The 16,452-nt window shown below is 36.2% G+C and overlaps 1 protein-coding gene across 1 annotated transcript; it reads left to right on the forward strand.

Annotated features, from left to right (window-relative positions):
• Positions 1-13,017: 13,017 nt before the first annotated feature.
• On the forward strand, positions 13,018-15,682 carry LOC106079791 (putative ankyrin repeat protein RF_0381). The gene is made up of 3 exons (XM_056035806.1): positions 13,018-13,695; positions 13,930-14,971; positions 15,615-15,682. Exons 1-3 carry the CDS (start codon positions 13,018-13,020, stop codon positions 15,680-15,682), a joined length of 1,788 nt encoding a protein of 595 aa, XP_055891781.1.
• The last annotated feature ends 770 nt before the right edge of the window (positions 15,683-16,452 follow it).

Genomic DNA, 16,452 nt, shown 5'->3' on the forward strand with positions numbered 1-16,452 from the left:
AGATCTGGAACTAGATTCAAACCAATTTGTTAAATAAGTGCTTTCTAGAATTTAAATATAGCCCGGAATTCTTCGGACTTTGAGGAAGAAAACAAAAATTGCCGATGAGGAACGGCCGAGCATGTCAGTCTTTTTTTTTTTTAATTTTTCAGCTGGGCGCTGTAGGCTTATCTTCAATTAGCACAAAAACTTGTACCAGATCTAGTAGAAAATATGGAAAGTATGGAATCCCTGAAAACATATTCAAAGCAGGATGTTCAAAAAATAAAATATTTTTGTGATAATCTCTTTAGCCATTGTTTTTTATTTTCCCCAAAGATATGGGCTAGATCAACTGTAACAGTTCCTTAAAAATCTTTGTATCGCTTTTTAAGGACTGCGTCCACTCAGGTTTTTTAAGTTTTTTTTTTTTGTGTGAAGGTTTTAGATGTTTTTGTCGATGAATTAGCAAGATGAATAAAGGAGTTCACAAATAGGCATAGATATAGTTATCTTTCCCACTATTTCACCTTACTTCCCCTTTTTCTCAATTGACCAATTTTTCAGATCATTGTTTTTCCTGACACGCTTCACCTCACGCATGGCGTCATTCACCACCTTGACATATCGCCTGCTTTCTCTATTGTTGTTTTTTATTCCCCCCCCCCCCACACACACACAATGTAAGGCGCTTCCACGCAGTGTCTTGTCCAAATGGAGGCAACACTCAAATAAGCAATGCAAACAAACTGGGCAAAAGGCCAACAATACAAAGGTACTCCATGGCAAACGATTTGAATTGTCAAGTTTAATAATAAAACTAATAGAGAAATATAATGTCTTCACTCGATCCCAGCATGGCTTTAGGAAATATAGGTCATGTGAAACTTAACCATTTTTCAAATGGTTTAGTTAATAATGCGCTATTGATAAAATTTTATTAGACTTTTCTAAAACCTTTAACAAGATCACCACCATAGCCTGTTTAAAAAAACTAAAATACTTTGGCATAAATGATACTACACATGTACGTAATCAGGATTCCCTAATAGGAAGAGAACAAACTGTAATAATAAATGGCTCCAAATCAAAACCAAACACAGTAAATTCACGTGTAGTAGGAATCGTGGTCGAGAGGCAAAGTACGCTTGAACCTGGCTAACTATGGAAGGGGGTTCGAGACCCGACTCGAGCAGAGTTGTGTTTACTGCGCGCCTACAGGCAGTACGAAAAACCTTATTCCAGATACCCCCCTCATATTGGTCCACAAATGAGATTGGAGCATAGCGCTCTGAGCATGCTATAAGCATGAAAGTAGCGCTATATAAAAGCTAAAAAAGTAATCATTATTACGCCCACTACTTTTCTAATTTACATAAAAGTACACTACCAAATGGCATAAATTCAGGAACAAAAGTCAGACCGATTTCAAAACGGCTAATGCAATGAAAGACAGCTAATAATATAAGCGTTATGTAAAACAAAACAAGAACAACAAAGGTGTAATAGTAGACCTATACAGAATTAATGTTTATTTTTTTCATAATTATTTTACTTATTTAACGACATGAAAAAATTGCTTAAGAAGAGAGTCTAAGTTGTACTAATTTTCACGAAACATTTATATAACTACATACTTGTTTTAATTAAATATATATCTATTGAATTACGATACGACTAATTAATCAAATAGTTCTATTCTATTGACCAGACCGGACAGCATGGGGATAAGACCGTACTTGCTGGTACGAACTTCGCCGAGTGCAAAAGAAACGAAGCTGCATCAGTCAAGAGAAGCAAAAAGAAAGCTGCCCTGTCAGCTAGCCCTAAGTCAGATGCATATAATGCACGAACTGTGGCAAAATCTGCCGCTCCAGAATTAGCTTGATTAGTCCCACCAGATTCTGCCCCGTCTCAAGACAAAACCAAATCCAGTGACTCATCTGGAGGCATCCATTATCTTCCGAGACAGGAGCCATATATTGCCATATGTGCGTCTCTATTGAGTGTAATAGCTAGACTAGTTCTAAATGATTTAAAATAATACAAACTCAAAAACGTTTTTACCTGCGGTCATGAAAAGAAAAAACCCAGACACACAAACACTGACTTAGAAGAAAAGGGAGGTAATAGATTGAGTCTACTGATGAAAGAAGGGCCTTGTCTACGGCTGTGTTTTATATATCAGTAGCCATTCAAGGGTAAAGGTCGGCAGGGGGCTATCCACAGCGCCCTCTACAAGTGTCCACCACTAGGCGTAAAGGATGAGAAGGGGGGCGATACCTTCAATCCCACCTGCTCTACAGAATCGGCCAACGGACCAGGAAAGTGGAGGGGGGGGGGGATAAAATATCCAATTGGATACATATAATTATAAAGTATAACTTATTAATAGACGTAAATAATTTTCTACATCTATTATAGTTTTTTTTTAAATCTTATCATATATAATACAGACGTCAATTCAAAAAAAAAAGAAGATGATTACGTCCTACGCATCATGCATCTAGTCATGCATGTAAACCAATGACTTAAATTATGCCAAGTCAATGGTTTTCCTGGCTATCTCAGGCAACCCATTCCATGCCCTAATAGCACTAGGGAAGAAGGAGTATTTGTACACATTTTTCCTAGCATATAGAACTGGGAAAGTGCTTTAATCTTTGTGTCTTTCTGAGGATTTTCTTTTTAATGAAAATTCGTCTGCCCGCTCTCTCTCTCTTTCAGGTTCAAAGGTCTCAGCATTAACTCCACAAACTCATTCCCCTGTACACACTACGATCTTCCCACCCCAATATGAAACTTTTTAATTAACCCTTCTTTTAAAAATACCAAATGATCATATTTTAATGTAACCTGCAAAGATAGTGCTTAAATAAATGTTTTCCAATGATAGTAATTTTATCTTGGCCAATGTGAGGGATGCTACTATATTGCAACCAGTATTTAACTTCAAAAACAAACAACAAAAAAAAACACCATAAAGACATCCTTTGATACAGTAGAGGGCGCGCGGTGGCTGAGTGGTTAAGCGCTCGGCTTCCAAACCTGGGGTCCTGGGATTTTAAATTTCGGGATTTTTAGGGCGCCCCTGAGTCCACTCAACTCTAATGGGTACCTGACTTTAGTTGGGGAAAGTAAAGGCGGTTGGTCGTTGTGCTGGCCACATAACACCCTGCTTGTTAACCGATGAAACATATGACCTTAACATCACCTGCCCCATAGATTTCAAGGTTTGAAAGGGGAAACTTAACTTTTTTTTTTACTTGATACAGTAGCCTTTATAAATATTAAAAAAGGGCTGGTGACTGGATTATAAAAACTCATAATATGACATCCAAACATCATAGAGTTTTGACAAAGCCTTTGTTAACTCGGTCTGTCTGCTTTGATGTTCATTACTCCTTCTTCTCTGCCACTTCCCAATGTCACAGGAAGTTGAAATTTCACAAAATTTTTCATCGACAATGAAAAAAAAAATAATTTACCTCATTAATCAATTTATTAATGAGGCGTGCTTGGCTTCCGGACTGAGGAATCCTAAGCTGTATACTTAGTGTAAACTGGGATTTTTAATTTAAGAATCTTTACAAACCAGCTCTAATGGGTACCAGACATTAGTGGACAACGGTTGGTCGTTGTGCTGGCCACATGATACTCTCGTTAACAGTGGGACAAAGAAACAGAGAACCTTTACATCATCTGTCCCATAAATGGCAATGTCTTAAAGGAAACTTGACAGTCAATTATTAGCAATGAATTAATTTTGTTTTTAAAAAAGGGAGGTAAAGCTTACAATATTAAAATATATGGAAAAGGATTCCGTGGTGCTTTCCTTTATAGAAGCTTTTTTTAAAAGGTATTTTTCTATATTTAGCATGTTCGTCATTGTGTTGTCTTGTTTAATTTGAATTTAAAAACTAAGATCCTATTAGAAAGTCTACGAAACAAAGAATTAAATCACAGTGCTGGCTGTTAGTTAACAAGTAACAAATATACGTTTTTGCTGAAAGACAATATAATCGCTAATTATCAAACAACATTTAGAAAGAGCAATTAGTTTACTCTTTGTTTTACACTTAATTAATGTACAATGAATGATAGATTATTAAAAATGGAACATTTTACCCCTCCCCAATTTCCACGGCCTCTTTCTTTACAGCGAAAAAAAAAAATCCTGATTTACTAAATTTAAAATTCTTATAATAGGCCTGTAGATCCAGACATAGAAGACTGTGCGAAAAATAGTAATTAATGTCTATGTATTAATTAAACTTTTTAATGAACTGGGCCTACTGGCGAGAAAAAAATAAACCCAAAACGCTTACGATAACTATTGTCTGTGCCAAATTTAATTTTAGAAAAAAATATTTCAAAACATTTATAACTGTCAAACTAGGGTTTTTTAATGTGTGACCAACAAAATGGTGATTCGTTTTCTAAAGATGTATACATCAACTGTCAATTTTTTTAGAAAACAAAATCGTTAGAGCCTTTTTCGAGAATTATTTTCCCCAGGTTCCACCATCTTGTCTTTTGACCAGATTATTTAGTTTTGAAACGGACAATAGGCGTACAAAATATCTTGTAAAACTTTGTGGCACATTGGCTTCAAAAGCAAATGAGAATATTGAATATCTTGTGTCTAAAAAAAAAGTCACTATTGGTGCTGAAGTCAAAGTCAATGTGATACTAAAACTTTAAATAGTTGACCATGACAAACACTGAACCCCTCCCACCAACCCCCCCCCCCCCCAAAAAAAAAAAAAAAAGTGTTTATGCTTTCCATAATGCTGACACATTTGAGGTAATTTTTGGTAACAAAAAAAAAAAAGGTGGATCTAGGCTTGACCTTCACCGACTGAATTTATATAGGTCGGTTTTATCTCAATACCACATCGGAGATATAATGTTCAATTTGAAGTAGCTTTACATTATTTAGAAGTAAGTTAAATGATATAGTCAATAGATATGTAGATACTAGAATAAATCTAGCCAGATTTTATCTATTTGCTGAATATCAATATCGGCCAATGGTATTTGTTAAAAACAGCATATAGATAAATTTATTTATTTACTAGGAATGAGGTGGACTAAAATATTTGTAAAATCTTATTAGCAATCATTCTATTTTTGAGGCAAGTTTTGTCTTTTAAAAAAAAAATTATTTAAAATATTTTTTTGTTATATTTTGTTTGTTTAGTTTTCTCCCCTGAAGCGAGTTGTTGTTCTTGACATTGTATCGTGAACATCTGCAATAGAAACATGACGTCGTCGAAAGCAGTGTGGTGAAACTTGGCCTGGACTGCATGACGTCGTCGAAAGCAGTGTGGTGAAACTTGGCCTGGACTGCATGACGTATTCCATTCTTTGTCGTCGCAGGGAGTGGGGTGGTTACGGTGCTATTGTTTATGTGGAGGACGAGGACAGAGTTTACCTATCTAGATTTTTTTTTTGTTTTAATTGGGGTGGGGATAATTTAGAATAAGGCTTTAAAAAAAGCAGTGCCTGAGGATGCTGGGATATGGCAAGGTGGTCGACTAACCAATCAATGTCAAGGCTGGTGGAAAAACAATGAAGCAATCCACTGGCCGATCAGCGGGTCAAGAAAACGGAAAGGGGGTGCGGTGGGGTGACGAAGAAACACGTGGACTCAACGAAGGACCGAATGGTTGAAATGGCATATGTATTATGTATATATATATATCATATAAAATTTATATTTCTCCAACTCTTGAAAAACATAGAACTAAGAACTAATTACTAATTACCTAAAAATTATTTAATTAAAATACTGTTTTCAATAGATCGGTGGCGCGGTAACCGAGCGCTTGGTTTCCGAGCCTATTGTTCCGCTAGAATCCTGGTGAAAACTTGATATTTTTAAATGTCGGGATCTTATAAGGAGCCTTTTGGGTCCACGCAACTCTCATGACCTATATAGACGCTTTCGTTGAAGGTCAACCCTAGATCCAGCTTTTTTTTTTTTATTTTTCCCCAAAATTAGCTCAAATGTGTCAGCATAATTATTTTTTTTTAGTATCACATTAACTTTGACTTCAGCATCAATTGCGTTTTTTTTTTAGACATTAGATGTTCAATGTTTTCATTTGCTTTTGAAATCAATGTGCCACAAAGTTTTACAAGATGTTTTGTACACCTTTCTTCTTGTTCAAAACTCTTCTTCTGGTCAAAAGACAAAAAGGTGGAACCTGGTGGACATAGTTCTCGAAAAAGGCTCTAACGTTTTGTTTTTCAAAAAATTTGACAGTTGATGTATATAATTTTAAAAAAAATGAATCACCTTTACTTTTCCACAACTAATGTCAGGTACCCATTAGAGCTGGGTAGAGCCCAAGGATCCCGTCTTCACCGGAATTCGAACCCCGGACCTTTGTCCGATCCTGGGACCGGAAGCCAAGCGCATAGCCTCTCAGCTACCGCACCTTCTCTTGTAACCTTTGATCTTTTTTTTTTCCGTTGTAATGAAAAAAAAGGGGTTGGGCGCATTAGTGTAGGGTCAAATGTTTATTTCACCAGTGATGCCCAATATGCGGCCCGCGGGCCGGATACGGCCCTCAACGTGGTTCCATCCGGCCCGCCAAAACGTCGTATAAAATGAAGTAGTTGAAAAATGTATCTCTATCTACGTTATGGCTCTAATTTGTTCTCTAATGGATTGGTACTGTGGCCTTTAACATTATTTCGTTTAAGACTCTGAACGTAGAACCTACAAGGAAAAGTAAACGGATCTTTACTTACTTGCGAACATTTTAAAAGCCATGAAGTTTGCTCCATAAAAAAAGTGTGGCTGTTTCAAAAAAAGAACAACATATAAACGGCATTCTTGATTTGAGCCGAGAATAAAAAGATTGTTACGGGTACTACTAGATCCACAGGTTTCTTCTTTTTAATAGTCGAAGGTTAATTACATTTCATTTCTGTATCATTTTGTTGATGTGGCCCGCGACACGAGTGTTGGACATTAAAATGGCCCACAGGATAAGTAAGGTTGGGCATCACTGCACTATGTGTATATCATACCACCTTGATGATGAAACATTGTCTTTTTTTTTTTTTTAATTAAGTTTCTTGTTTAGTAACGCAAGCACTATTATTTAATTCTTTGTTTCGTAGACTTTATTTTTTAGGATCTTAGTTTTTAAATAAAATTATACAAGTGAATACAACGAGGAACATGCTAAATATAGAAAAATAATTTTAAAAAAAGTTTCTACAAAGAAAATCAGCGCACAATCATTTCCATATTATTCAGTATTGCAAGCCTTATCTCCCTTTTTATAAAACAAAATTGAATTAATTACTGATAATTGATCGTTAAGTTACTCTTTATGACCTTGCGTTCTATGGGGCAGATAATGTAAAGGTATTCTGTTTCCGTGACCCACAGCCAACGAGGGTATCATGTGGCCAGCACAATGACCAACCGCCTTTAATTTTTCCCAGTTAATGTTAAGTAGGCTTGCCCATTGGAGCTGGGTAGACTCAGAAGCGCCCTAAGGATCCTGAAATGAAAAATGCGAGTCTTCACTAGGATTCGAGCCCGGAAATTCTAGGTTCGGAAGCCAAGCTGTTTACCACTCGGCCACTCTGCATTACTGTCCCTCTGTTATACTTAATTTAATTTTTTGTTAAAGTTCAATTGTGGTTGTACTGTTGCATTTTTGACAATAAAAATTAAATTAAATCCCTAACATTGGCCAAGATAAAAATTTGTATCATTGGAAACTGGAAAGCATTTTTTAAGCACTATCTTTACTAAGCAGGCTACATTATAATATGATCATTTTTTGGTATATTTTAAACGAGGGTTGATTAAAAGTTTCGAATGGGGGTTGGGTGCAGTGTCTACAGTGGAATGAGTTTGTGTAGTTTATGCTGTGAGCCTGTTACCAATCCTTGAACCTGAAGTAAAGGGAGGTAAGGAAAGACTAACTTATATAAAAAAATGAGGCATGTAGTACGAAACACAATTTCTTTATATACTTTTCTTAATAACCTATATATTATACATTTATATTTAACCAATTTATGTGTAGTAAGTCGTCCGTACCCTCCCCCCAGCCCCCACAGTGATATGGTGGACGATTCTGTGTGTGTGTGGGGGGGGGGGTGGAGGGGGTTGAATATACCGCCCACTTCTCATCCTTGCCCTACGTACCTAGTGCTATGAGGTGGACACTTTAGAGGGCGCTGTGGATAGCCTCCTGACCTCCAAATGGCTTCCGATATATAAAAGACAGGCGTGGACACTTGCCCTTCCTGCATCACTAGACTATTCTCAATCTATTACCTCCCTTATTTTCTAGTCAGTGTGTGTGGTGCTTTTTTTTTTCCATGGCTGCAGGTAAATACTTTTTAAAGTTTTATTTATTTATTCAGATCATTTAGAAACTAGTTTAAATTAATTGAGTGAATAGAGACACATGTAGAGTCTATGGAATAGAACTAATGGACTGATTTGAATGTCAACACAGGTTTGTGGATATATTTTTTAATGAAAAAATCATGTAGATAAATAAAACTGTATTTCACAATACTCTTCAAGAGTTTTACTTTTTAAAAGTTGTTCCGGTCAGACTTTCCATAACTGAAAAATAGTATTAACTCTTTCTCTCCGTAATTATGTTTCCACTTTTCGACTAAATTCTTCATTTCGCTCATTACTATTTCACTCCCCCTGTTATGATTAAGCTTCAATAACTTTGTTGTTTGTTATCAGGAAAGTGTATTTTGTTTTACTTAGGATTAAAAGGGGAATACATGCTCTTTTTATATAATACAAAATAAAGTTTCTAGAATGAAACATTAATTTAATTTAATGAGGTCAAATCAACGATGGTATCGCCAATTAGGAGAGAAAGAGTTAAGTGTCGTTAAATAATTTAAATATACCTTAACTATTCGCCGATTTAAACAACTATTCTATTTGGTTTTAGTCACCTTCTTTTTTTTTTCTGCCTAACACTTATATCATAAGCTCTGTGCCTTTCTTTGCATTAGGTTGTTTTAATTTTCTAACTCGATATTTCGATGGCTCTTCAACTCATTCCATTGCCATCAAATTTTCAATTTTTACATAGAATCTCGTGGTTGATGACAACATATAAATAATTCAGTCACAAAAAAAAAATTAATTAGTTAATCGTAGCTAATTATTTTTTAAAAAATTCCTAAATTAAGGGGAGATTAGCATTAAGCAGAGAATAAGACGATAGGAGTTAAATTAAAAGATAGCTTAAATAAAGTAAAACAAAATATAAAATTTAAATGTTAATCATTATGTAAAGATTATACGAAAGACCTTTTGGAGTCAGGCTGTGCGTGCTGGGACAACCCTTGCTGAGAACAAAAGAATTGAAGCAGCTTTAATCAAGAGGGAAAAAAAGAAAGCTGCCTGTCCGCTAGCCCTGAAACAGAGGCATACACATGTACGAATTGTGGCAAAGTCTGCCGTTCTAGAATTGGCTTGATTCTTGGCAGATTCTGCCCCGTCTCAAGATTAAGCCAAAACCAGTGACTCATTTGGGCGCATCCATTGCCTTTCGAGACAAAAGGAGCCATATATACCAAAGACTGTATATATACTAATTATTTATGTGGTAATTAACATTGTCTTATATTACAATTTTCACCAATCATTTTTCTTTCTACAACATATAAGATAAAAAGATTTATCCAGGAAACCATTAACCACTAAATGTTAAATACTTTATTCACGTTTAACTTTCAAAGATTTTAAAGACATTTTCCTTGGTCTCAAAATAATTAGGGATTAAATAATAATAACAATTAAGACTTAAAGGCGAAAATAAGTTTAATTTTTTTTTTCTAAAATGCAAAAGTAGATAAGAAAATGTAAAAAAATTATCAAAGCGTTAGCTAGAATAAATTCGTACAAGTGCTTCTTCTTCTTCCCTAGTTCTATTAGAGAATGGAATGGGTTGCCTGAATCAGCCAAGAAAACCAACGACTTAACAGGGCTTAAGCCCTTGATGCATGACTAGATTGACACATGAAATGCGTAGGACGTAATTATCTTTTTTTTTGAAATAACGTCTGCAATATATAAGATAAGAATGTGGTTTTTATTTCACCTAAAGTCAAACAAAACTTTGACTTTTCTTTTTTTAAATTTACTCTTTTTTTTTTTTTACTTCGGTTTAAATGAACTTTGATTTTTAAAGGCCCCCGAAAAGGGAGAAGACGCTATTAGTTTTGTGTGACCTGTTGTCCATCTGTCAGTCCGTCCTTCACGTTTTAGATCTCATAAACTAGAAAAGAAAGTGAAAATTGGACATTACAATATTTTACACCATTCAAAGTTCTGATGTAAGGGCTTCCTTTTTCTTTTCTGAAATCTAATTTGTTAAATCACTTATGCAAGTTTTTGCCATAAAAATACACCACTATTCACTATTAATAGTAACAAACTCTAAAGGCTCTTTATTAGGGGAGGATATAGTCTGCAATATTTTGAACACATTTATACAAACTGTTGTAGATTTTTTGTCAAAAATTTATTTAAGAAAAAATATATTTGTAATGTTAGGTTATGTAAGTTCTGTTATATTAAGTACTAAATGTACCCAATTTTTTTTACTATTTTTTTAAAGACAACAATTAATAAGTAGTTTTTCATATTATCGCGTGAGCTGCAGTACTAGAGTGCAACCACAGAACTCCAAACAAAAGAAAAAATAAAAATTTATTTAATTTTTTTCTTTCTACGGAAACGTTTTACTCTTGAGGAATAAGAGATTGGCCCTTTACAAAACAATTAGATCAATAAGATATTCATTATAAGACATCAGTAAGGCCAGGTTCACATCTAACTTGACATTCACTTTCACCTATCCTTTGGTCTGATGGACCGCAGGGGCACCACACAAGATCTGTTAACCTTTTTTCTCCATTATTTTCTATCATTCGACTTTGATAGAATTTCATTCAGATAATACTGAGACCTGCCTTTTTACCTGCCTGGGTGGACCACTTCGGGGGACGATTTTGGGTTTGTATTTCCACACAAACTGTCTTTGTAACCTTGTTTTTTTTGTTTTTTTTTCAATTCCTTTTTAAAACATTGATAAAATCACATTTACATACAATATGGCTACAATGAGAATTCAGTTTTTATGAGATAAACATAGACCGCCATCAAACGCGTCCTTCGCTCAAGCGTCATTGCTAAATATAAAAACAGCGGTTCCGCGTGTACTATCAAAGTCATGTAATAAAAACAAAAAACATTTCTAACTTTGGCACTTCCCACCCCCACCCTAATCTAAGCATGTAGTTCTTTAGAATTTAGATCAATAATAAAGTTAGTGTACACGGGTCGTGGCAAAAAGGTTTTCGTCTGGTTGTCATATAAGAATCATGGGCACATGTCTTGGGCCGCTTCACCTCAAAACAAAACAACGTGACGGTCTCATGGGGTGGAGACTTTTCATCAGACTTATGTAGATCTCTGTCTCGATTGGTCGAAAAAAAAATAACTTCAAGGTCTGGTTAATGCCCGCGGGCTTTGGTTGTATAAGTAGATCTAGATGACATGTACATTGAATGTAGATCTAGTCACTTGGGTTATGGGACGGAGTGTTTAAAATGGGGGAGGTGGAGTGGGTGGGTGGTAGTAGGCCCCTAGAACAAGCGTCATAGTATAACCATTGGAGTCGAGTAAATCCAGGATATGCTTTGGAGGGGGGGGGAAGGAAGGGGGTATTATTAAGAAATACAAATTAAAAAAAACAAACAATAAAGTCGGTGGAGTCTATGGCCAGGTGGCGAATGACGTGACGTCATGCGTACGGTTAGACGTGGCTGGAAAACAATGACATGACAGATTGGTCAAGAGGTCAGGGGAAGTAAGAAAGGAGACTGAAAGAATGAATTGAAATATTGGACAAGATTTTTAAAAAATCGCTATAACTATTTTCAGGGAGATTTTACAGTAGATGTATTAACTTAAGAAATAAAATAAAAAATACTAGCTAAACAGAAATGGTAAAACTGTTCCGTTAGCAAACTATTGAGTATAGCCAGCAATCCTATCACGATGTTTTTAGAAAATCCTAAAAGGTAACAAACCTTAGCCAATTCTTTATATAAATGGAAACACTGGTGGGTAGAGTACGGGTGAGCCACAAACATTCTCATAAAGAAGTTCAAGCAACAATCATCGTTTTAGTTTTGGTAATAAGCCTCATAAATAAACAATATTTCCTTTAGTGCGGAGCTTCAAATAGATGCCCTCGTGCAAACGTTTCCAACAGTTTCAGTGAGAGTAAACAGCCCTGTTAGACAACATCCATAACAGCTGGTCTGAAAATGGATGATACTTTTAATTGTCTTTATAAAGAACCAAAAATAAATCATCGTCTAATCAAGAAGGCGAAATCACGCACGAAAAAGCCTTCCTTGAGTCAATAATTATTATTTCTTAACTACAGCGCTGGAAGAGCAGACAAGATGCGCAAAGACCATTTTTGAAGTTGCTGTTCTTTTAGTGTAGTTCCACGGCTGTATCATTTTATTTAGCAAGATAGCATCCAAAGGCTTTTGAGAGAGGTTTCGGTGCGTGTAAACAGCCCTGTTTAAAAAAAATTGATTTTTACGTAAAAATAATTCTAAGCAAGGTCAAAGTCCCTAAGCTTCAATGAGGCCAACTAACTAAAAGATTAGAAAGTTTGATTCTAAGGGCTAAAAAGTTCAGAAAACTAATCATAGAACTTGTTGTTATCAACAGCCGGATACGCCAAAAGACTTGCTATTTAAGGTTTTCCCGCCATTTCTGAAAATATTCAGTACAGAGAAATGAACTGGTAGTGATTGTACGTGATTTAAACTTTTTATTCCAATAACTCTACTCAAGTCAGAGCCTCTTGGAAGATGACACGTTTCTATAAAAAGGGATCTAAAAATTTTCCTATAAATTTGACAATTGATATTTATCGTTATTACAATGTCACAAATTTTAATATTGACATTTTTTTTTCAGACGCATGTGATGTCATGGCAGCTGTTGAGGATAACATGGCGGGAACTAAGGACCAAGTTCAGCTCGATGACGCCATCTTCTTCAAAACAATCGCTTCCGGTTGTTTGTCAGAGATTCTCAAACTTTTGAGACTGTGTGATTACAAAACTAATAATTTCTCGAACCACACCCTGGACTGGGCTGTTTTTGAGGCTTGTAATAAACGCAACAAAAAATTACTCCAGTTCCTTCTGGAAGATGGCTCGCGACTGGAACTTAGAGACGACAACGAAAACACTCCTCTTTTGATTTGCTCCGCGAAAGGATTTTTACGAATTGTGGGTAGACTCTTGAGGCTGGGGGCTGACGTCAATGCTAAAAATAACAACGGGGATACTGCTCTGATGCTGGCTACATCAAGGGAAGTAATTCAGTGTTTACTACAAGACAGCCGTATACATCTAGATGAACAAAACTCGACTGGAAACACTGCTCTAATGTCAGCCATCGAGGCATTTCATTTCCAGAAGGTAAAATTGCTGATCAGTGCTGGTGCTAACCCAAACCAACGAGCCGAGAAACACTCAAAGAGTGGTTTGATTTCGTTGGATGGTGCTCTTGTGAACAATTCAAATGAATGTGCTTTTGATGTGGCCAAAAGAAAGGGCTTCAGTAAACTGCTGGAGTTGCTGTATCGTGCTAAATTAGAAAACGTACATCCTTTGAAGTTGGCGGCTATTGAAAATGACTTTGAGACCTGCATGGCATTGTTGGAGTATAACTTATGTGATAGAGAGGAAACTCAAAATATTCGGCCTAACATCCTCTGTTTTTTTCTTCAAAAAATAAATGTATGGACAGTTTTAAATATTAAACTTATAGAAAAGCTCTGCAGACTGGGCGTAAATGTCAATAAATGTCAGTGCTGTCCGGTGTCACCCTTGCAGTTCGTGCTTTTCAAAGGATTCTACAAAGTGGCTGAAATTCTTTGTGCCCATGGTGCTAAGGTCACTCACGACCAGCTGGTGCACGTTCTTTATTGGGATCACATCCAGATGATTCCACTTCTGATAAAGCACGGGGCACCTGTCAATCGCTATGATCAACGTGGCCGCTGGATTTACGACGGTTCGGCTCTGGATATAGCTTTGGAAAAGTCTTTAATAAATACAGCCAGCCTCCTTTTGTACCACGGTGCTGCTCTCGTCCCTGTGTGGGCAGTCTTTAAAGCTTTGAGGAGCAAGAACTTAATGACGGTCAACTTCCTCATGAAGGAGTGTGTTGAAGTTAGCAAACCAGAAACATTGATACGAGCTGTCGAGTTAGGAAACATTGAGCTCATCCAGCTTCTGCTAGACGCAGGGGCGGACATTGATGGGGTCCACGACAATAAGACTCCTTTAATGAGCACTATCCACATAGAAGTTATCAACTTTTTATTAAGCAAAGGAGCCAATGTCAACTTGAAAACTAACACAACACCTTTGATCAACGCAATCTCTTGGGATTATTCATCCGTTCAAAAAAGACTTAATCCCAAAGAGATGGAGGAACAATTGTTACTTATTATAGAAACCTTTCTAAAGAACAGTGCGATTTTAGAAGACACAGATGAGTATGGATGTACGGCGTTGATAGCATCTGTTCAAAGTAGCCTTGGCGTAGCGGTTCTCAAATATTTGGTTGAAAATGGAGCAGACGTGAACAGAAGAAACAAAAATGGTTGGACAGCGCTGCACATTGCAGTTATGACGAAACAATTTGATTGTGCGGAGACTCTCTTGAAATACGGGGCTGACTTGAACCTGAACTGTTATGTGACAGCTAATTCAGGTCAAGATGACATTCGAGAGAAGTCTGCTTTGTCTATAGTACTTGACCAATGGTTCCCCAGTGAAAAAGTCCAACAAATGGCTTCAATTCTAATAGACCAAGGCGCTAGTACAGAATTAGTCAGACGAGACATCATTCATCGACTTATCGCTGCTGGTAATGATGGCATACTGATACAGAAATTAATGAAATCTGGGATTTATCCAAAAGATATAATTGTTAAAAATAACATCTGGCTTGAGACTTCTGTATCGCCACTCGCCTTATCCTTAATTCTAGATAGACTGGACTTTGCAAAATATTTTCTCGAGAATTGGTATTTAACGAGTTCAGACATCAACATTTTATCAAGAAATGAAAACATCTTAAGTTACTTGCAACAACGGAACTCTGAAGTTCTTCCATATTTAAAGGAAGTTTCCCGCCAGCCAATGAAATTGGAGCTTTTGTGCTTCATTAAAGTCTCGTCTGCTTTAGGTTCAGACCAGAGCAGACGACATAGGGTACATAACTCCGAACTCCCAGTGGTATTGCAGAACCATCTTTTGTTCTCAAACCTCAAGCATAGGGTCCTTAGGGTCCGGCGATCAGTGACTTGTAAATTTTATAATAATTTGTTTTTAAAAACAATTTAAATGGGAAGACGTCATTGTCAGAGTAGTCTATAAATAACTCCGAGATTTCCTTAGCCTTGGAATCGACTCTAGACATGTCATATCTCAATGAATACATTTATTGTGCCAATTATTTCACAACTGTGTAGATTGTAATCGTAGTTGTTGATATCGTGTTTTTTTAGGGTTTGACCATCCCATCTCACCAATCTTAAGGTCTTCTATTGTTTATCAAGAAATGAAAACATCTTAAGTTACTTGCAACAACGGAAATCTGAAGTTCTTCCATATTTGAAGGAAGTTTCCCGCCAGCCAATGAAATTGGAGCTTTTGTGCTTCATTAAAGTCTCGTCTTCTTTAGGTTCAGACCACTCCAGACGTCAAAGGGTACATAACTCTGAACTTCCAGTGGTAGTGCATGTCACATCTGTGTAGATTGTAATCGTAATTAATGGTATCTTTTTTGTTTCTTACCAATCTTTAGCTCTTCTATTGTCATCTTTTCATAGGGTTTGACCAATCTCCTATGTTTAAGACATATTTAGAGACGTTATTTGTATCTATTTTTTGAGGGCGTATATTATAAATACTATACATAAATAAAATTCTTGAGCAGTATAGTTTTAACAAGTTATTGGTGGTGACACTAACAAATGACATATGCAAGACACAGCTTAAGTAAAAATAATTTGAAGCAACAATTACAATTTTATATTTATATTCTGGTATTTTTCTTTTTCCTTTTTTTCTTGTATTGTTAATGTAAATTTATAAAAGCTGAACTATAACATGGAAAAAACACAATAATAAAAATTGTCAATGTCTTCGGTACATATAATGCTATCTGTGTTTTACATGACTATACATATTCAGTGGCGACCTGCTTCCCCGCATCTCATGCAGACAAAGCCGATGTCCACTCGGGGTCTATTTAAGATTTCTTTCCATCTTTTGCGTGTCTTCAACAATGGCTTTTCTTTGAGTCTCTTATCTCTGCGGACAAAACATTACAGAACAGTGGGC

Source organism: Biomphalaria glabrata, chromosome 7 (genome assembly GCF_947242115.1).
Source record: "Biomphalaria glabrata chromosome 7, xgBioGlab47.1, whole genome shotgun sequence".
NCBI lineage: Eukaryota > Metazoa > Mollusca > Gastropoda > Planorbidae > Biomphalaria > Biomphalaria glabrata.